This window comes from Megalobrama amblycephala, linkage group LG22 (genome assembly GCF_018812025.1).
Source record: "Megalobrama amblycephala isolate DHTTF-2021 linkage group LG22, ASM1881202v1, whole genome shotgun sequence".
Lineage (NCBI taxonomy): Eukaryota > Metazoa > Chordata > Actinopteri > Cypriniformes > Xenocyprididae > Megalobrama > Megalobrama amblycephala.
The window spans coordinates 19,652,590-19,675,362 of record NC_063065.1 but is presented as its reverse complement, the minus strand read 5'-3'; the positions used below and the strand labels follow the sequence as shown (position 1 = coordinate 19,675,362).

General features: G+C 37.1%; 1 protein-coding gene across 8 annotated transcripts in view; it reads left to right on the top strand.

Annotated features, from left to right (window-relative positions):
• The window catches only part of si:ch211-285f17.1 (sickle tail protein homolog), a 174,049-nt gene that overhangs the window by 18,635 nt on the left and 132,641 nt on the right, over positions 1 to 22,773 (top strand). For 3 of the 8 annotated variants that reach the window (XM_048174754.1, XM_048174765.1, XM_048174764.1), the window contains exon 1: positions 21,106 to 21,932. The exons of 1 other annotated variant lie outside the window; for it this stretch is intronic. In XM_048174754.1, coding sequence (XP_048030711.1) covers positions 21,629 to 21,932 — 304 coding nt within the window. In that variant the 5' untranslated portion in view covers positions 21,106 to 21,628. Of the gene's footprint in view, positions 1 to 21,102; positions 21,933 to 22,773 lie in introns of those variants that run through there. 4 more of the 8 variants (XM_048174756.1, XM_048174753.1, XM_048174757.1 and 1 more) reach the window with 3 other exon arrangements.

Below are 22,773 nucleotides of genomic sequence, written 5' to 3'. Positions count from 1 at the left end.
GATGCACAGACACTCAGCTGTTAAATAAATATGGAGAAAGGCAGCCAGCAGGGTGGGTCGGATTTTTACACATTCCTCTGGGGAACCAAAACTAGCCGCGGAGGTCTAACCGCTAGATTTATTAGTTTCATTCAGCGCAATTCTCTACCCCAAATCCACTTTACAAGGGAGTTACACTCAGTCTGTCTGAATTTTATTCAGAAAATGCCATGAGAAAATGTCTTCACAAAGATCTGGTGCATGCCTGCCCAGTTTTTCCATTGACACTGGTGGAGAGTTTCAGACCACATGGCAGCTTGTGTTTGACCAGTGCAAGCACGTCTTTCTCACACAGAGAGGAAATGAATTAGTATAAATAAATGGTCAGTCAGCTTTTTGGAAAGACTAATTTGTCAATTTGTAATGTTTCAACAACAGACAAGCATCTTTTTCTGCTTGGGTATGTCATTTATTATCGAGACAATTCGTTTTCTCTTTCTGATTGACCTTAATATGATGGATTCCGTCTACATAATCTCCACTCAGCTAGAAGACTCATGCTCACAAACTATTTAGGGGTTATATTGTTTATATATGTTTATTCTGTTCTTTTTTTCTGTCCTACAAACAAAACTACCTAGTGCACATACACCCTCCTGACTATAGGTTGTATAATAAAATAATTTATTTTTTTGTATATGGGGCCATACAATTTAAATCCTTAAGTACTCGTAAATTAAATGGTATAATGGATTTTTATTTATAATCTACAATCTTTTTATCTATAATCTTTTTTTTTTTTTTGGTTTTAAAACATGGCCCCCCATTCACAACCATTATAAACCTTGGAGGACTAAGGATATTTAAATATATCTCTGATTGTGTTAGTCTGAAAGAATATACACCTGAAAGTCATATACACCTACAGGATGGCTTGAGGGTGAGTAAATCATGGGATATTTTCATTTTTGGGTGAACTATCCCTATCCCGAATCATTCTTTTAAATCAGATATTTTCAATGATTCTTTTGATCCAATTCACAAAACAAGTCTAAATATTTTTTTCACAAATCGTACTGATCTTGGTTCTCAAATTCAATTCACTGATTTGGTTGCAGGCATTAACAGCTCACTGGAAGGGAAGATTAGCAATACATTTAATCAATAAAACAATACAATGGCTTAATTTCAATCTGTTCCTCATGCATACAAAGCTATAATTTGATCTCTGAAGACATCCAGAGTCATATTGGCTACTTTTATTATACGTTATTGGTGCTTTTGTGTCCATTTGAAGCTTGACAGCCTAAGATCTCATTTACTTTCAATATATTGAAAAGAACACCAGAATATTCTTCAAAAATTCAAGTCATATGGGTTTGAAAAGATATGATAAGTAAATAATGACAGACTTTGATTTTTGGGGTGAACTATTCCTTTTAATGTGGAGCAACTCAGATAATAAACCACATTTCAGCATGATGGTAGCACAGGAAGGTGAGCTGAACCTTGTATTAAGATATGCAAATCCTTGAGGTTTAGAACCGTGTGTGTGTGTGTGTGTGTATGAAACCTCATGTTATCATATATGTTTGTGCAAGCATTGTCAGCTATTCTAATCCCATTTTGCCCAGACATTAAATCACAGGGTGCCAGTATTGTAGATGAGGAAACACTAGACTGCATCTATAAGACATTAATGAGAGAATTGCTTTGATGCCTTTTTGCAACATAATCATGCACTCAAACAGACCAAGACAAATTCAGCAAGTCAGTGAGGAAGTTTATTAAAACCATTTCTCAGAACCCTCAATACTATTGGCACAGGGTTCAATGTTCAGAGCTTCTTTTGGTTCATTTTGTCTGCAATTACACCCATGTGAATCTAAGGACAGTCGGCCCTGCAGGGTGTTTGGTGGGTAGAAGAGGGTGTCAGACCCAGTGATGTGAGAGACTTGATTCCAGTGTGAACGCTCTATTACAAACCATGCAGTGCAGATGTGTATCTGAAAATGCTGCTCTCTAATACGAACATATTCAACACACAGACACTCAGACACACAGTGACCTCTGAAAAGGTGATATAAAGATGTAGCATAAATTACATGGAAATGAAATTGAATTTGTGTTACAGAAGTGATCTATGAAATCACAGTTTGTTCTTTCACACTACATAATGTGTCAGATATGTGGCCTGGTGGTTACTGCATGTTTGGACCTGTTGCACGGTGATGCAATCTGAGTTCACATCCTGCTTTTGTCATTTCCCGATCTCATTCCCTCCTTCTTTTAAATGAAAAAGAAAGCATTTCATTTGAGTACAAATTAATTTAGTACAATACATCTGATTCTGAACAGATTTCTAGATTCAGTGTGATTCTGATTCACAAGCTCTCGATTCAGTTCTGATTTTGATTCTATTGGATTTGGTGAACTGTTTTCTTTTTGAAATATTTGTTTAAAGATCCAGCTAGTAAGAACAATTTGCTTGTGAACCAGACTGCATTGGATACTTGTAGGTTTTATCTATCTATCTATCTATCTATCTATCTATCTATCTATCTATCTATCTATCTATCCATCCATCCATCCATCCATCCATCCATCCATCCATCCATCCATCCATCCATCCATCCATCCATCCATCCATCCATCCATCCATCCATCCATCCATCCATCCATCCATCCATCCATCCATCCATCCATCAGCTGGAGTTACTACAACCCGAATTCCAGAAATGTTGGGACATTTTTTAAATTTGAATAAAATGAAAACTAAAAGACTTTCAAATCACATGAGCCAATATTTTATTCACAATAGAACATGAAAATAAATCTCATCATCTACAGTGCATAACATCATCAAAAGATTCAGAGAAACTGGAGAAATCTCTGTGCGTAAGGGACAAGGCCGAAAACCTTTATTGGATGCCCATGGTCTTCGGGCCCTCAGACGACACTGCATCATTCATCGGCATGATTGTGTCAATGACATTACTAAATGGGCCCAGGAATATTTCCAGAAACCACTGTCAGTAAACACAATCCGCCGTGCCATCTGCAGATGCCAACTAAAGCTCTATCATGCAAAAAGGAAGCCCTATGTGAACATGGTCCAGAAGCGCCGTCGTGTCCTGTGGGCCAAGGCTCATTTAAAAAGGGACTGTTTTAAAGTAGGAAAGTGTTCTATGGTCAGATGAGTCCAAATTTGACATTCTTGTTGGAAATCACAGACGCCATGTCCTCCGGGCTAAAGAGGAGGGAGACCTTCCAGCGTGTTATCAGCGTTCAGTTCAAAAGCCAGCATCTCTAATGGTATGGGGGTGCATAGTGCATACGGTATGGGCAGCTTGCATGTTTTGGAAGGCACTATGTATGCTGAAAAGATATATAAAGGTTTTAGAGCAACAAATGCTCCCCTCCAGACAACATCTATTTCAGGAAAGGCCATGTATATTTCAGCAGGACAATGCAAAACCCCATACTGCAGCTATTACAACAGCATGGCTTCGACGTAGAAGAGTTCGGGTGCTGAATTAGTCTGCCTGCAGCCCAGATCTTTCACCTATAGAGAAAAATACATCAAAGACGACCATGAACTCTTCAGCAGATGGAAACCTATATCAGGCAAGAATGGGACCAAATTTCAGCACCAAAACTCCAGAAACTCAAAACCTCAATGCCCAGACGTTTTCATTTCATTCAAATTTAAAAACGTCCCAACATTTCCAGAATTTGTGTTGTATTAAGGACTGCGTTTCCCATGATCCTTTGCCTGTACTCGTTATGGCTTCATTCAGTACACCTGTTTATTGTTACCTCATTTGCTCTGGCTTATCAAGTGGTGTCTTCCTTGCATTCTTGGTGGAGTCTTGCTCGTATGTTACCACTGTGTGTGTTTCTTAGCTCCTGTGTTTTGTCCTGGATCCTGTGTTAAAGACCCAGACTTCTTTCGGACGTCACAGTCTGACTCACAACGTGGTTATGGCAAAACGAATCAAGCAAGATGTATTGTTTTTTTGATACAAGCTTCATTGTCGAACGTCACATCACTACCCTTAATAAAGACTGCATTTGGATCTTCAGCCAAGTCTCAGAGCAGTGATCGTAACACTTTCTAACTAACTATCTATCTGTCTGTTTGTCAACTTCCCTCAAATGAAACCCTTTCAAGCATAAGATGACTGACTTTAATTGTTGTTTTTTTGCTATGAATAGAGTGAATTTGATAAAGCTAAATGGAATATAATCGTGACAAAATATTCTCTTTACTTATCCTAATTTCAGAAGAAAACAATTAACACACTTTCTAATAACATGATTGTGTATGCAGAAATTCCTGCCACAGTTTGGAATGCCGTGTGCATTTAATTGACACGAAGGAAAGCTAAGTAATTTTAAACAGTTGGCAGAAAGCTGGGCTCAGGAGAAACAGATGGTGTTTAGTGTTGAGTTCTTCTGGGTCCTGTTATAGGGTCTCGTCCGAACAGGAAGGCATGGCCTCAACGTCCTCCATCAAGCTGTGAAACCATTATACTGCCGTTACTCTTTCTCTCTGTCTCTTTTTAATTCATGGCTGCTACTCTTCTGTTGCTCTTTCTTCTGTGACTCTTACACTCAGCATGTCTCTTGACCTTCTATAGATCAGCATTAGTGTATTTATTCTTCATCCATCACTCTTATTGACTGTCTCTTGCTGTACAGTCTTTCTTCTGTTCTCTCTCTTTCTCTCTCTCACCTGGGAAGCCTCTTTTCACCTTCTCATTTTCTCTCTGTTTTATTCAGTATTCTCTTTCTTATTCTCGCTTATTCATCCTCTCTCAGTCTTATTCAGTTCCCTCTTATTAAATTGGATTTTTATTGACATGCTTATTTTACATATAAAAGCAATAAAAGAAAAAAATCAAAGTGCCAGTAATGATAATAAAAACAAGTCATATAAAATAAAATACGGTGAAGAGATATTTTCTACTTTCTATATGACACCCCCCATCCCCGCAATTTTTTTTTATTATTATTTTTATTTTTTCATTTTCTCAATGGTCCAAATAATTAGTTACAGATATGCGTTTATTTTTGGGATGAAGGACATTCTTGTGGTTTGTCACCTATGTGAGTCATGAGGACGAAATGTAGCAGTTCATTCTAACTTATTGAAGATTTGTAAAAATAGTGACCACTTTAATTTAAATCTTCCCATTGACAGAAAGTTTCTCTGCAGAACTTCTTCATGACTTTGAGAGACATTCTAATGCATTCCAAGACCCTCCATTGATTTTTATGACCATTCCTCTGGAACTCGTTGCTCAGATTTAGGCAGTTCATTGTCCTGAGAATTGTAGATAGGATGTGGTGGAGAACGCGGGAAGTCTTTGATGTCGAAATGAGGAATTTGATGAGGATCTAATGAAGTGATGGTTAATTCAATGCCTCATTTCAGGAAAGAGGCCAACAATGTCTTTCACCTGCTACCTCTTTCACTCTCTCTTTCTTTTCATCTGTCCTCCATCTCTTTATTTTCCTTAACTCTCCCTCCCTCTCTCTCTTTATTCCTCCTGTGAGATTTCAGCAGTTCATTTAGGCCTTCTCTAGAGATGTATAATCATTCCTACTGGCTTTCCATGGGTTTCGCAAGGAACATTTTTGTGTTGTGAATATGGCACAGGAAGGTCTCTAGGAGGGTTCGGCTGACACACATGTGCCAAAGAGGTCAGACTGGGTGTGTTTATGTCAGAGCAAAGGCAGAAACACATGTGTACACACGTACATGACATGCCATTCAGTCAAGTGGAGAAAGAAGTGGGCCAAGCTTTGTGACCCTTTAACTCCAAGCTAAACCAATTAGAAACATGTGTGAGCATTTTTCTAATGACCAAAGAGCATCAAAGACTAGGGATGGGTCATGATGATCGTCTAGTTATCCAGCAATTGAGTCTAAGGAATGATGGGTGTTAAATACCAGGGGTTTTCAGGTTGGTTGTTTTCCTGTCCGTGGAAAATTATTTTACAAAACACATTTTTAGGGCTGCCAAAGTTAATGTGTTACAGATATATATACATATACAGGTGCTGGTCATATAATTTGAATATCATCAAAAAGTTGATTTATTTCACTAATTACATTCAAAAAGTGAAACTTGTATATTATATTCATTCATTACACACAGACAGATATATATCAAATGTTTATTTCTTTTCATTTTGATGATTATAACTGACAACTAAGGAAAATCCCAAAGTATCTCAGAAAATTAGAATATTGTGAAAAGGTTCAATATTGAAGACATCTGGGGCCCGTTCTTCGTACGTCGCTAACTCAGTTAGCTGGATTTGATTGTTGTCGATTTGGCATGATCTTGGATCGTTTGGTTCTTCGAAGCTCATCCTAGACTTGCTGTCATAGCAACAGGTCCGTAAGCTCAAACCTGCTCGGGAGCAGGCTTATTTAATGTAAACAGGATTACATTGCATCTTTTTAAGCGGAGGTGATGTTTAAAGTCTGTCCCAGCCTCTGCTACTTTCCCACAAGAGTACCCTAATGTAAACCAGGGACAATAATAATGATTTAAAAATAAATTAGCAAATAACACTATAATGCCGTGTAGTGTCATAATATAGATACCGACAGTTTTACTCTGTGAGAGATTCATTCGTGAGGGAATAATTACGTAATATTTTTTATTGGAGTTTTACACACATGATGTACAGATGTCTATGCCATACATGCATTTGTGCATTTGAACCGCGACATATATTATGGGAGTGGCTTGATGAAGCGCAGGAGATGCAGATAACTTGATCTTGACCCTTAAGAAACTTTAATTAATGCTGTCAAATATGCTTCAAAGGTAAATTAGTTGCCAATTACAACATTGATATAAAAAATTGAATGTACAAATAATAGAAATTGTGAATATAGCCTAAATAATTGGGTAATCATGTAAAAAAAAAAAATAGTGCACATTTAATTTATCTAACATTTATGTCGTTCTTCTGTCATTTATTCGCTTGGCTGTTTCCTTATAAATGTCTAGAAATTCGTCAAGTTTTTCGTCAGGTGTCTTTTCTCATTCTATGATGTCATTACGTTGCCGTCTTGACTCCAGCCAATCGCTGCATTGCTGATCAATGTTTCTACTATCGATACATATCCCCTTTTAAGCCAACACATGAACGCGCAATTATCTCAGATAACTCAATCCAGCGATACTAATCATACACAACAGGTGTGTTCGAAGAACCCAATTAGCCGGATCATGATTAGCACGATGATATCATCTTGGATGTGTCATTTGATCTCGGATGTAATAAGCGACGTACGAAGAACGGGCCCCTGGTGCCACACTCTAATCAGCTAATTAACTCAAAACACCTGCAAAGGCCTTTAAATGGTCTCTCAGTCTAGTTCTGTAGGCAACACAATCATGGGGAAGACTGCTGACTTGACAGTTGTCCAAAAGATGACCATTGACACCTTGCACAAGGAAGGCAAGACACAAAAGGTCATTGCAAAAGAGGCTGGCTGTTCACAGAGCTCTGTGTCCAAGTACATTAATAGAGAGGTGAAGGGAAGGAAAAGATGTGGTAGAAAAAAGTGTACAAGCAATAGGGATAACCGCACCCTGGAGAGGATTGTGAAACAAAACCCATTCAAAAATGTGGGGGATATTCACAAAGAGTGAACTGCAGCTGGAGTCAGTGCTTCAAGAACCACTACGCACAGACGTATGCAAGACATGGGTTTCAGCTGTCGCATTCCTTGTGTCAAGCCGCTCTTGAACAACAGACAGCGTCAGAAGCGTCTTGCCTGGGCTAAAGACAAAAAGGACTGGACTGCTGCTGAGTGGTCCAAAGTTATGTTCTCTGATGAAAGTAAATTTTGCATTTCCTTTGGAAATCAGGGTCCCAGAGTCTGGAGGAAGAGAGGAGAGGCACACAATCCATGTTGCTTGAGGTCCAGTGTAAAGTTTCCACAGTCAATGATGGTTTGGGGTGCCATGTCATCTGCTGGTGTTGGTCCACTGTGTTTTCTGAGGTCCAAGGTCAACGCAGCCGTATACCAGGAAGTTTTAGAGCACTTCATGCTTCCTGCTGCTGACCAACTTTATGGAGATGCAGATTTCATTTTCCAACAGGACTTGGCACCTGCACACAGTGCCAAAGCTACCAGTACCTGGTTTAAATACCATGGTATCCCTGTTCTTAATTGGCCAGCAAACTCACCTGACCTTAACCCCATAGAAAATCTATGGGGTATTGTGAAGAGGAAGATGCGATATGCCAGACCCAACAATGCAGAAGAGCTGAAGGCCACTATCAGAGCAACTTGGGCTCTCAATAACACCTGAGCAGTGCCACAGACTGATCGACTCCATGCCACACCGCATTGCTGCAGTAATTCAGGCAAAAGGAGCCCCAACTAAGTATTGAGTGCTGTACATGCTCATACTTTTCATGTTCATACTTTTCAGTTGGCCAAGATTTCTAAAAATCCTTTCTTTGTTTTGGTCTTAAGTAATATTCTAATTTTCTGAGATATAGAATTTGGGATTTTCCTTAGTTGTCAATTATAATCATCAACATTAAAAGAAATAAACTTTTGAAATATATCAGTCTCTGTGTAATAATGAATATAATATACATGTTTCACTTTTTGAATGGAATTAGTGAAATAAATCAACTTTTTGATGATATTCTAATTATATGACCAGCACCTGTATGTGTATATATATATATATATATATATATATATATATATATATATATATATATATATATATATATATATATATGGCATCTATTTATGGACTTGGTTACGCACTACATTGCATCATGACGTCCATATGTTCGGCCAATCAGATTGATATGTTTACGCACATGCTTCAGACACCGGCTCATGCAGAGGCATTCCCATAGCGTCAATGCCATGATGCGGCATCTTGTTCCCCTCTCAGGAAACCATGTTACATACGCAACCTGAGATGATTTTCATAAAATATTTATATTTTCTTTTATTTCAATTAATGAAAATGATTTTAAATAGTTTAATTTAATTTAATGCTAACAACACTGCATCATGCAATATGTACATTTTTGCTGGCTGCAGTGTATGCACATAATTTATCAGGTTAAGCTGGTAGATGGGTCCAATTTCCTATTTCTTTATCTTTTATAATTTTTTTCTGTTTTAACAATGCACAACATTTGTAGCATCTGATAGTCTCTTCACTGATGACAGTAACTAGAATAATTATATCTGCCTGTCTGTCTCTTCACCTGTCTTTGGCTCAGTCTGTCTCCTGCTCCTTCCACTTCATTATCACAAATCCCTTATATGGACATTTGCATACTCATGCATATTCAGGCTCTGGCCTCGCAGATTGGATGGAGACTCATCACTACTGCCTGACTGGTAGTTATATAATGAGGATATAGCTGCTTCATCCCTTCTGTATTATAACACAGCGAGACATTCAATATGCTCGCCTAATTACCAGTGACTAATGAAGCTATTTTAAGAGTCGAGCTGACTGAGAATAAGACGGTGAATGCTCTAGCGATCATTAATTAATTTGGTATTCCATTAGCACCACAATGTGAAACGACACCCCTTCCTGTTTTTCAGTGTGAAAATGCTAAATCAGAGGATCATGGGAATGTCATTATATGCTATTTCAGTTTGTTTTGTGTCAGGCTTTGCTCTAACAGTCCACAGCTGCTGAACTATATAATGTGCTAATTCAGTTTCACTTGAATTTATCACAATGAGTATAGATAAAATAACTGTGATGATCTAGTTCTAATTCCATTTGCTAAGTGAGAGTGTGGTGTGAATGTTGATTTTGCACTGTCAGCTGAAATATAGGTGTCATCAATGTACCTGTCTGTACGCGCCATGGCCTCAGGATGTTTTTTGTCCTTCCTGTTAGTAATGTAGCAAGAGACACAAATCACACACTCTCTTGACTTTGTACTTTGCAAATGCCAAAAAAGTATGTTCTATATTGTATGAATGTGTATGAATGTATGTTCACCATGTTGTCATTATCATGTGACCTGCCAGTGTCAATTGTGCCGCTTCACTGTCATTCACAAATCCTATAGTATAGTGTAGTAGTGGGATAGTAAAGTGTCAATCGTATGCACACTTCAGAATCTCGCTGGAAGCAGTAGGTCATCTGGGTACTTTTTGCCTACTCTTTTTGAGTATTGTGAATTCGGACATACTTCTTTTGTCACATACTGTTTTTCGTATACTATATAGTACAGAAGTATGTGATTTTGCATCCAGCCATAGTCTTGAGAGTGAGTGCATCTCCACATGCATGTGTCTGTTCAGACAAGCAAATGTGCAGGAGAAATTACTGTGACAAAATGACAAAAAAATTGCATTGTTGTTAATAGTTTTCTTGCAAAAAAATATTTTATACTTAGTACTTTGTTTCCTATTGAGTTATATTGAACTTGGTGTCAGCAGACCTTTATTCAGTGCCAAAATTATATCAAATTCTCAGTTTTCAAAATGAGACAGGGTCTCCTAATCCACACTCTGCACACATTTGTTTCACAATTAGCTTTATGCAACCTTAGCTTCCATTAGTGTTAGTAGCTTTAGGTCCTAAGACCAGGCTCAATTTAGCAGTATCAGAGACAGCATGCTCACTCACCTTATCCCCTGAAAACACACAATTCCATTCATTTTATTAACAGCCAGTAAATGGGTGGAAAGTGAGTAAAAAGCGATGACTGTCTACCCCCTTCCCCTTGTTTGACTCCAGCCACAGTGTTTTGGTGTTCATGCTGGTGGTTATGTTAGTCACCCTCAGACTGAGCACTGACCCTGGCTTTTATAGCTGCTCTCACACTCACTGCAGTGACCTTTTAAAATCCATTCTGATGGTTTGGACGGTCGAATAATTACATATTTAACATAACCCAGCTGCATGCTGAAAGGGCCAAGAAAAATAGCCCGTGTTCGTTCAGGGGATAAAGAAAGTGAGAAAAACAAGGAAACTGAAAGGATGAACCTGAACACTAACAAGTGTAGAGTAGAACTAACAACAGAGGTGTTCAGGTGAGTTTCCAGTCTCAGGTGGCACAGCTGTAGGCCATCCAGGGACCATTTGATTGATATAACTGACAAAAAATGGCTGGAGCTTTTTCAAAATGGCTAGAAGCAATCTGGCTGACTTTGCAACCATCTTTTAAGATTCCTATTCATCTCAATGGCAGTTGCTTGGCAGACACATGACTATCCAGAAGTATATGATTAGAATTTTTTTGAGCCATTCATCCATCCATCCATCTTAAAGGTGCAATATGTAATATTTTCTGTCCGCTAGAGGTCGCTAGAGGCCTATTCAAAACAAAGGCGTAGCTTGATGACGCCAAGTTTGAGCGCGGAATCTTGGGACATGTGGTCTTCACCTCAACGGCCGGTGGAAAAGAACTGGGATAGGACTCGGGAAGAAATCATGTTAATGGATGCGATTATTAAGGTTACTGTAGTATGAAGCAGAGCAGGGCCGAGTGTTGTGGGAGCTGAACAAGGCCGCTTGAGCAATTGCGTAACACACGCCGCGAGCAGCGGAACTTTTATTATGCCGCAGTCGCTGGCGCTGCTTCCGCTTTTCCGGTCATGAGTATGAGGTAACACAGCTCTGTTTATCATATTAGATACATTTGAGTGTGTTGAAAATGTTTTAACGTTACTCTGCGTGTTCGCTCGGCGGCTGCTGTGAGATACTGTTGCACACTGCAGTAAGCTATGCTGGATGGCTTGTGTTGATAAATGGCATGCAATTAATTTTAAAACGTATTGTATGATGGAGAAAATTCTGCATTACTGTTACTAAAAATAAAGCTGCATCTGATTATGTTATGTTAGCTACTTCACAAAATAGAGTTTTTCTCTGAGGCATGGTAAAGTGTGGTATTCGCAAAAAATCATGAAAATTAGATTTAAACTATAAGACTAAAGGTGTTGAACTATATAACAATAATTAGTTTTCTGTCTATAAATATATCAAAACCGTTGTTCCCTTGCCTATTAAAGCGTCTTTGGTGTTTCCATGGTTTCTACAAAATAAAACCGGAAACTGAGGGTAACGCGGGCATGACGTGGTTTTTGGATATTTTACTGCAAAATTCTTACATATTGCACCTTTAATGGTGGAGGAAATATATATACGGTGACATGAAAAAGTATGTGAACCCCTTGCAGAATCTGTGAAAATGAGAATTATTTTAATAAAATAAGAGGGATAATAAAAAAAATGCCTGTTATTTTTTGTTTAGTACTGTCCTGAGTAAGATATTTTACATAAAAGATGTTTGCATTTAGTTCACAAGACAAAACAATAGCTGAATTTATTAAAATAACCCCATTCATAAGTATGTGAACCATTGATTCTCAATACTGTGTGTGTTTTGTGATGGTTGTTCATGAGTCTCTTGTTTGTTCTGAGCAGTTAAACTGAGCTCTGTTCTTCAGAAAATTCCTCCAGATCCTGCAGATTCATCAGTTTTCAAGCATTTTTGCATATTTCAACCCTTTCCAGCAGTGGCTGTATGATTTTGAGATTCATCTTTTCACACTGAGGACAATTGAGGGACTCAAACTCAACTATTAAAAAAGGTTCAAACATTCACTGATGCTTTTGAATTTAAATATCAATATATTGTATAATTAATATATATTAATTTTTCTGCCAGGAAACATGCAAGTATCTTCTGTTTGTTCCGAAGGGCAGTACTAAATGAAAAACAATGATATTTAAACAAAATAAGAAAAATTGTGACATCTTCATCCTGTTCAAAAGTTTTCACACCCCGACTCTTAATGCATCGTGTTTCCTTCTGGAGCATCAGTGAATGTTTGAACCTTTTTTAATAGTTGTGTTTGAGTCCCTCAATTGTCCTCGGTATGAAAACACAGATCTCGAAATCCTACAGTCACTGCTGGAAAGGGTTCAAATATGCAAAAATGCTTGAAAACTGATGAATCTGCAGGAACTGGAGGATTTTTCTGAAGAACAGAGCTCAGTTTAACTACTCAGAACAAACAAGAGACTCATGAACAACCATCACAAAACAAAAAAACAGTCGTGGATCATCAGGTAACCACACACAGTATTGAGAATCAGTGGTTCACATACTTATGAATGGGGTTATTTTAATAAATTCAGCTATTGTTTTGTCTTGTGAACTAAATGCAAACATCTTTTATGTAAAATATCTTACTCAGGACAGTACTAAACAAAAAATAACATACATTTTTTATTATCCCTCTTATTTTATTAAAATAATTCACATTTTCACAGATTCTGCAAGGGGTTCACATACGTTTTTATGCCACTGTATGTATACATGTCAGATGGTTTGTAACTGTCTAAATGGGCAGGTCTTGGCCAGAACGACAGTCACCTCAATACGCTACAGCCCACTGAACCACTGAATACACATTTCAGCTATTGCAAGTACAGCATTTGCTCCTTAAACGACATTTCCGTACAGATTCTCCATGTCTCTCCTTTAGAAAGCAGCGTAATTAGTCTTACACAAGAGTGCTTGATTTCATGCTCAAAAATCACATTCACCATTTTAAATGAATCCGCTTCTATTGAAGGCTCTAACATACAACTTAATTTCCTATCCTTTTTCTTGATGTTGCATGAAATACCAATTGCATGATGTTTAATGTACATAAGGTACAAATTCTTATCACGAACAAATAAATGTGTCCAAGCGAATGTAGTATTAGTTTCAAAAGCATTGATTTTGATTTGAATATAAAAGTTGCACATTTCATTTAAACTGAGATTTTTCTTCCATCTGGAATAGTTCTTTTGGTTTGTTTGGCAGCTCTGTAACGGTTCTGTGCTCATCTCTCAGACCTGTATTAGCCTGGCACAGAGTGCTGAGCTAAAATCAATAAGCCCATAAGGCTGCTGTCACTGTCTCTTATTTACATCCTCTTCAAGAATTCCTCCACCATTAGTCCTCGAGCTTTGCTAACTTATGGTGCATTGGTCTTAATAAAGCTAGGAGTTAAGAAATTACAAAAAAGTTTATTGGAGAACAGAGATAATAGGCATCATTTGTAATTGTAATTCTCCCAGCAGTATTAAAAATACAATCAATGAATGTGGACTATTCAGTGTAATCACCAAAGATAGATAATGCACTTTTGCTCAGTGGAGTGTGTTGACTCTCTGGCTTGCAAAATGTCAAGACTGTCAAATATTCATTTTATTTGTTGTTGTGACAGCGGGGGAGGTCTTTCACCTACACCTGTAGAAAGAAATACTCATTGATAATTGAAAGAGAGTTCTAAACACCCAAAAATGACTCAAAATGCACAGATTGAAGCCAGAGCAAGCATTCCTTAGTTTCTATTCACTACAGTGTATCAGATGACGATGGAGTTTAATGGTCAGGCCACATGGGGGCCCCAGAGACGCAGAGGTCAGAAATCTCAGCAAATCATTTTACTGTCAAACACTGTCACAATCTTTAATCTTTAAAGTATTTTAATTGTAGCTTTTTCCAATTGTTTTATTTTATTATTTAATTTTATTTAATTTTATTTGCTCCTGCTGCAATTCCGTCTTGCAATGTCCTTTTAAAGGTTGATACTGCTTTAATTACAAGTTTATATCATTTAATTGTAAAACTTTCCATTCTTCCATCAATCCACTGAATACGATTTTGTAAGATAAGACATTTTTGTCAGGTTTAGAGCACAAAAGGTTGACAGTATGTATATTACATTTTTATTACATGTCTACAGTTACATGTCTGTGTCATTTTATTACAGTTTCAGTCTATTCATTTGTGCATTTGTCCATCCATCTAGTACTGAATAAATTAAGTCTTTTTGCAGCAGCTTAAGATATTTTTATGATCTGTCTTTATTGCTCAGGTTTGGAGGAAAGTAATTATGGCTGTTTTAGCTATGGAGTTGACTATTTTCAACCTTGAATTTATTTTATATGACTTCTGGGCATTTTTAAGTTAATTATTCCCTTTCCTAGTATCTGGAATTTCAGTCCCTGTATATTCTTGTAATGATGTGATGTGCGATCTCCGGCTTATTACTGAGGAATGCAGTATAATTGTTTGTCTGCTGGTTAAGCTCTCTAATATGAGACATTTTTAAGAGAGTCGTTTTTACTTACTTCAGGTGAGCTTGTCTCTTGTTGCAAAAACCTGAGCTGGCATTAATAAAAGATCTGTGAATCAGGAATAGTCATTATAGGCGTCTGGAGAAAGAGCAATGTACTGTAGTTTGTGTCTCTGTGGAGGTGAGGCGATGAGTTGAGGAGGTGTGAATTGTGAAAAGGTTAAATGGTCACAAGTTGTAAATGATAATGTAAGCAAATGTAAGTTGACTGAAATCACTTTTGCTAAATAGCAAAACAACAATAGTAGTATTGTGTAAACTACACTCTAAAAATGCTGGGTTAAAAACAACCCAAGTTGGCTTGAAAATGGACAAACTCAGTGATTTGGTTGTTTTAACCCAGCGGTTGGGTTAAATGTTTGCCCAGTGTGCTGGCCAGTTTTATTTAACTCAACTGTTGTTTAAAAATTACTATATGGCTGGCTTAAAATTAGCTCAAAATAGGTTGGAAACTAGAAATCAGACACATATTAATATAGACAACAATAATAATCAAAAGGTGAACATTTATTAATAAGCAATTTAATAGATGTTTATTGTTTAATTATTATTCATTAAACTTATTAATAAATGTTCATTTATTAAACAAATTAATAAATGTTAATTTCCAACATATTTTGGGTTGATATTAAGCAAGCAATACAGTAATTTTTAAACAATAGTTGAGTTAAATAAAACTAGCCAGCAGATTGGGCAAACATTTAACCCAACCGCTGGGTTTAAACAACCCAGTTGCTGGGTTTGTCCATTTTCAACGCACCTTGGATTGTTTTTAACCCAGCATCTTTTAGTGTGTAGATTTTTACATTTCTAACAAAAGTGTGAGTGGTGCTTGTCTGTGCTAAAGTTGCTGCCACAATGCTAGAGATGCTTTTGGGTGGTTGCTAGGGCGTTGCTAATGTGCTCTAAGTGGTTTCTACACTGTACATAAATAAAATAAAAAAAAACTTGCTGCCTTAAAATTTTAAGTACAATCAGCTTGGCTGTATAAGTAATTTCAACTTAAATTATGTTAAACTGACTTAAAATTAGTTATATCTTGTATAACTTATAAGAAATGTTGAAAATTGCTTAACATATTTTGATGAGTTAAAGTAATGTAAAAACATATGTTGTCACAACTTTTTTTACAGTGTAGGACATTCTGGGCAGTTGCTAGGTGGTTGCTTAGTTGCATCCCATATTTTTTGATATTCTGGACTCTATAAATGGCTGGGGTTACTTTTTCATTGTAAGTTGATGCATTTTTTTGCTGTTTTATGGTCCACAATGTGAAAAGCATAAGTCTCTCCTCAATAAACTGCATGATTTGAGGTATCATTCAAACAAGAAGAGTTTTGTGACTTGTATCACACAGATGAGCAATAGTAAGTGATGCTTGCCTTAATGAACAATGCACTATTGACCCCAGGGGTCTTTTTAAAGACACAGTGAGATTCGTGTAGTAGTTTGTGTGATTACATCATCAAGGAAAACAGGAAACACTTGAGGATCTGTATGCGTCTTGTGGAGACCTCAGTTCTGGCTCATGAAAATCTGAATGTGTTTGAAGAAACTGGCCCCTGGGGGCATGAAAACACTCACACACACACACACCCTTTTCATGTCGCGACAGTAATGATTCACTCTGCTGATAGTCAGGTATGAGACACTCAGGATATATAATGATGTATCTGTTTGCTTCTGGGAAACTCTTAAGATCTTTTATCTGAGACACGATCTTTGTTTGCTCTGGATTATTTAGTAACTAAGGACATGAGGGTTGAATATGTCAGGTGGGGGTCACCGTTGTCCAAGAATCGAAAATTCCCTAGACTTACTCAGATCCACCTACAAAAACTACCTAATTATATGCAAAACTTGGAACAATGTAAATACAAAGAAATTTAATGAACAATTTACACAAAATTCATTTTTCAAAAATGCAACAGTGATTACATAAAATGATAGTTAATAAAACTCCTTATTAAGAACTTGTTAGCAGAAACAATGTATACGATTTTGGAATGAAGTCCCTGGGTAAAATGAATGGAAAATGGTTTAAAATGAAGCAGTCTCATAGGTCATATATTATTTAGAGGGTTAAATATAGCTTACACTGAGCTATAGCAGTGAATGGAGTCCATAGGGTGGAGCCATGAGGCAGCCAAATATATAGCGTATTATTAGAGGTCTCTTAATTTACCCCATAACACACATAAATACATATGCACGCTCACTGACTGAGGCACACACGTGCATATCACATGCAAACCAAACATATGTATGCGCACACAGAAGCCAATACACATCTGCATTATGCAGGTTTGAATGTTTGAAAATGGGCCCATCTGTTTTGTATATAGCATGGTCAAAGGTCATTAGGTTTTAGTAGGGAAGAAATGTAGGTCAAAAGTCAGCCATAGTACCCTGGTTCAGTTTTTCTCTGCATGGATATGCATTATGCATACTTGGGAAATCTATTTTGGTGATCCATTAACAAAAAAAGTTGTTAGGATACATATATATGTTTGTCTCTTCTTAAATAGGTCACTTCTCAATCCATCAATGCACCCGCCACACAGATATGTTCCGATATGATCTCTTCCCTATGTTAAAATGATTGATGTATGGTTTGTCCAGATGGCCGAATGGTTTGAAGCCATGTCAGCGGGGGTTTAATCCAGTGATGAAATGTTGTACATTTAAATCTCTTGTCTCGATGTGTATGCATTTTACCCATAGCTTTTTTATGGATTGTGTGGCAGCCAAATCTGCTCCACTGGGACTTTCCCCCCCCAAACTCCCTATGAAATCCAAAGGTAAATATCCTGCTGTTGGATGGTTTGATCTGGGCTTTTCTGTGAAATGGAATCACAGGGCGGCGAGCTGGTGCAGCGGCAAGAGGCAGAGGCTTTTGGGTTTGTAGGTTATCCGTTCAAAACCTTTATCCAATAACCTTTTTGACCCATGATATATATTGTGTTTTTACCAGTAAATTGTTAAATTTATTGTTTATGCTAAACTGAGATGTATCAGATTTATGTGTACTCTGAGCACCCTGGGTAAAAACTACACTGAAAGTTATTCTGTGAGACAGTGTAGAGCAAATCTGGGTGATGAAGAGAGATGGATGATATGAATTTTGACAAGCTCAGCATATGCCCTGAGATTTGATTAGATGTGAGTATATTCTGACAGCAAAAATACGTCTGAGATGTTAAATTTAATTAAATTAAAAACTAAAGATAAAAAAAAAATACATTTGAAATACAATGATCATGTAAAATATTATATACTTAATTTGGTGATACATTTATATGAAATAAATGATTGTGGATTTTAGAATTATGTTTTGCAATTTGGGAAATTAGATTAGTAATTTGTATAATTTAGTTTGTGACTTTAAAATGTAGTTTATTTTAAATTGTTGGTCTATTTTATTGAAGCTTGTTTCCACCACTGAATAAAAAATGAAAAAAAAAATAAAGGTAAGTCAGTCAATCTGACTTTTTTTCTCACAATTCTGACTTTTATTTTTATATATAAACCCGCAATTGCTGGAAAAAAGTAAGAATTGCGAGAAAAAAGTCAGAATTGAGAGTTTTTATCTCACAATTGGTTGTTTTAACTTGAAAATCTGACATTGTAACTCACAATTGTGAGTTTATATATCCAAATTGTGAGACAAGAAGTCAGAATTGTGAGATACAAACTCGCAATTGCGGAAAAAAAGAATTGCGAGATATAAACTCGCAATTGCGAAAAAAAAAAGTCAGAATTGCGAGTTTTTATCTCACAATTGTTTGTTATAACTCGCAATTCTGACATTATAACTCGCAATTGCGAGTTTATATCTCACAATTGCGAGAAAAAAAGTCAGAATTGCGAGATGTAAACTCGCAATTGTGAGAAAAATGTCAGAATTGTGAGTCGCAACCCAGCAAACATTTGAACGTTTAATGACCATTGACATTAAACAAATTTCCCATTGACATTGACAGCAATTGTGAGTTTATATCTCCAAATTGCGAGGAAAAAGTCAGAATTGTGAGATATAAACTCACAATTGCAATAAAAGAGTCAGAATTGCGAGGAAAAAAAGTCAGAATTGCGAGGAAAAAAGTCAGAATTGCGAGATATAAACTCGCAATTGCGAAAAAAAGTCAGAATTGCAAGATTTTACCTCACAATTGGTTGTTATAACTCGCAATTCTGACATTATAACTCGCAATTGCGAGTTTATATCTCACAATTGCGAGAAAAAAGTCAGAATTGCGAGATGTAAACTCGCAATTGTGAGAAAAATGTCAGAATTGCGAGTCGCAACCCAGCAAACATTTGAACATTTAATGACCATTGACATTAAATTTCCCATTGACATTGACAGCAATTGTGAGTTTATATCTCCAAATTGCGAGAAAAAAGTCAGAATTGTGAGATATAAACTCACAATTGCAATAAAAAAGTCAGAATTGTGAGTTTTTATTTCACAATTGGTTGTTTTAACTCGCAAATCTGACAATATAACTCGTAATTGTGAGTTTTATATATCCAAATTGTGAGACAAGAAGTCAGAATTGCGAGATATAAACTCGCAATTGCGAAAAAAAGTCAGAATTGCAAGATTTTATCTCACAATTGGTTGTTATAACTCGCAAGTCTGACATTATAACTCGCAATTGCGAGTTTATATCTCACAATTGCGAGTTTATATCTCACAATTGCAAGAAAAAAAGTCAGAATTGCGAGATGTAAACTCGCAATTGTGAGAAAAATGTCAGAATTGTGAGTTGCAACCCAGCAAACATTTGGACGTTTAATGACCATTGACATTAAACAAATTTCCCATTGGCATTGACAGCAATTGCGAGTTTATATCTCCAAATTGTGAGAAAAAAAGACAGAATTGCAATAATAAAATCAGAATTGCAAGTTCATATCTCGCAATTGGTTGTTATAACTCGCAATTGTGAGTTTATATCTCGCAATTCTGACATTATAACTCACAATTGCGACAAAAAGTCAGAATTGTGAGATGTAAACTCGCAATTGTGAGAAAAATATAGAAATTGTGAGTCGCAACCCAGCAAACATTTGGACGTTTAATGACGTCCTTCCGACACGTCTCATCGTGGTTAAAAATAGTTCCAAAATGAAAGTTATGAAACGTATTTGAATGCATTTTTAGGTAATGTTCTGTGTTACATATTTTTACCGATTTATGCCGTCCTGGCCACGACTATTTTTGGCCAGGGACACGACGTTGCCGTCAGACCAATATTTGCTGGGAGTTATCTTTTACATTTTCTTTTATTCTGTGGTGGAAACAAGCTTCCATACTATTTATTACTGATGTTTTGTTGTAGCAGCAAAATAAATAAGTGTTTTAATGACAGTTGCTTTGTAATAGTGCCGAAAGGGCAATAAAACAAAATACAACTCCTTAAATATTTCACTGGCATAATGAAATGAAAGTTAATCTGTCACTCACTCCATCTCTCTCTTTTTTACTATTTATTTGTGCAAACTTTCTTCAAGTATGTTTGTGTTTGTTTTGACAACAGCAAACAGGATTTTTCCTCCATTTCTAACTCTTTTCAGTACAAAGTAAAGCTTCCAGCATGCCTTGCTTTGATACACACACACAGACTGCAGAGCTCAAGTAGCAATGTTAGTGTAATCCCGCTTTCCTTTTTGCCGCTTTGTAATTCTCCAGAAATACCCGGGCACGTGTGTATGTGTGTAATTTTCTACAGCACACACCACAGCAATGGTCTTCTAGCCTGTTAAATTGGAGACAGAAAGAGCACTAGAGAGAGAGACTCACATGAGGATCAGTACACACAGCTGTGACAGCAACAGAAGACCTTTTCTCCTCCCTTTTCATTTTTTTTCTTTTTTTATTCCCAAGCATTGAGACTTTTTCTGCTGAGAGCATCTAGACAAGAGGGGAAAAAAAGGTGGATAAAGCAAGAGAAAGAGAGTTCGAGTTTAGGAGGGCAGAATGAGAGAGTGATTGTGACTGTGTGTTGGAATGCGCTGATACATGGGAACAGGCTGCTTATCTCCGTTTGTCCCCTTGTCAGTCATCCTGAGGTGCACACGCAGACACTTCGGAACGCTGGAGGCTCCGTTTGGAAAGGTGGTGATTAACCCCTTCCCCCTAGTTCCTCCTCCTCCTCCGTCTCTCCCGCCGTCTGGTTCTTTTACCTGCACTCGTCTGGACTCGTTCAGTGAGTAAAGACACAGAAGGACAGGAAGGAAGAGAGATGAGAGAGAAGGAGGGAGAGTAATACCAAGACGGTACAGTTCATTCCCTGTGGAATACGGAGAAAATCCAGGGAGGATTTGGACACCTGTGGAACGCAATTCTGGATATTCTACTGGTGCAATTTGATTGGATGACTGAAATGGAATACCAAGTGAGTGACTGATGAACTGACTTGATTGAATTCACTCGAGTTAAACCAGCATTTCTAAACTATGTCTAAACCTTCACGACTGGCTCGCCCATCCTCGGCGGGTCCCGGCTCCAAACTACCCTCGCCCCGTCGAGATACACCTGCCGGCAGATCCAGAATGCTTGGCATGGGGGAGAAGGTGATGCGGACTGGAAGTGAGGGCAATATAGCCGGCCAGAGGCCTCCCATCAATGGGACAACACACTCGCATATCACGCAAAACACTAATATAAAGGAAGAGGACGAGGTGGCCCAACCAAGGAGCAGAATCAGTCCACCTAAAGGGTCCACAGCAAGCATAACCCAGCAACAAGTCACACAGCCCAGTAAGTATGAGATAATCAAAGGAGGATAGCCATATAGTACATTTACATTTTACAAGCGACTTACAAAAGAGGAATAAAAGCAATTCATTAAGAGCCAGCAATATTCGTAATATACAATGCCAGATTTGCAAAATGTACAACTAGATTACAATGTACTGCTGTTCTCATATTTGACCGCTGCTGTTTGGACTCTTTGGTCACTGTTGATCGCAGATTTCTTGTTTTTATTATTTTAATGAATCAATTTCCCAGAGGAAAATGTTATTGTGCAGATGCTGCTTTTTCTTGGCTCAGGGGTCTTTAAAAGGTTAACTTTGCTTCAGATATTTCTCCAAAAATTCCTGAGAATTAGAAACAGAACCAATTGTTGACATAAAGTAAGACCAAAAATCTTGATCTTTTAATTTAATGACAAATCTCTACTAAAATATTATGCTATTTGATTGCAGACTTTGGTATCTTGGTAAATTTGAGCACAGTTTAAGACATTGTTGAGATCTCTGAAACTCTAAAGGAGACAACTGTGAGATTTGCTATATCTTTTTCACAGAAGACAAACCAGAACCACAAGACTTAAGCCAAAATCTCCATTTGCTCCTCTTGTAATCTCATTGCTGGAGAAAAACATGAGATAGTAAGAAAAATTATTCATTCCTACATGTAATTTTTCTTCCATAAGATTTTAGACCTTCCAGATATGTGATATGTTATATAATTTGTGATATTAGTTGTGGGTTGAATAGTCTTAATAGTGTGATATATTTCCGCCACTGAATAAAAAATGAAAAAGGTAATTGACTGACTTAAGATAATAGATATAAACTCGCAATAGTGAAAAAAG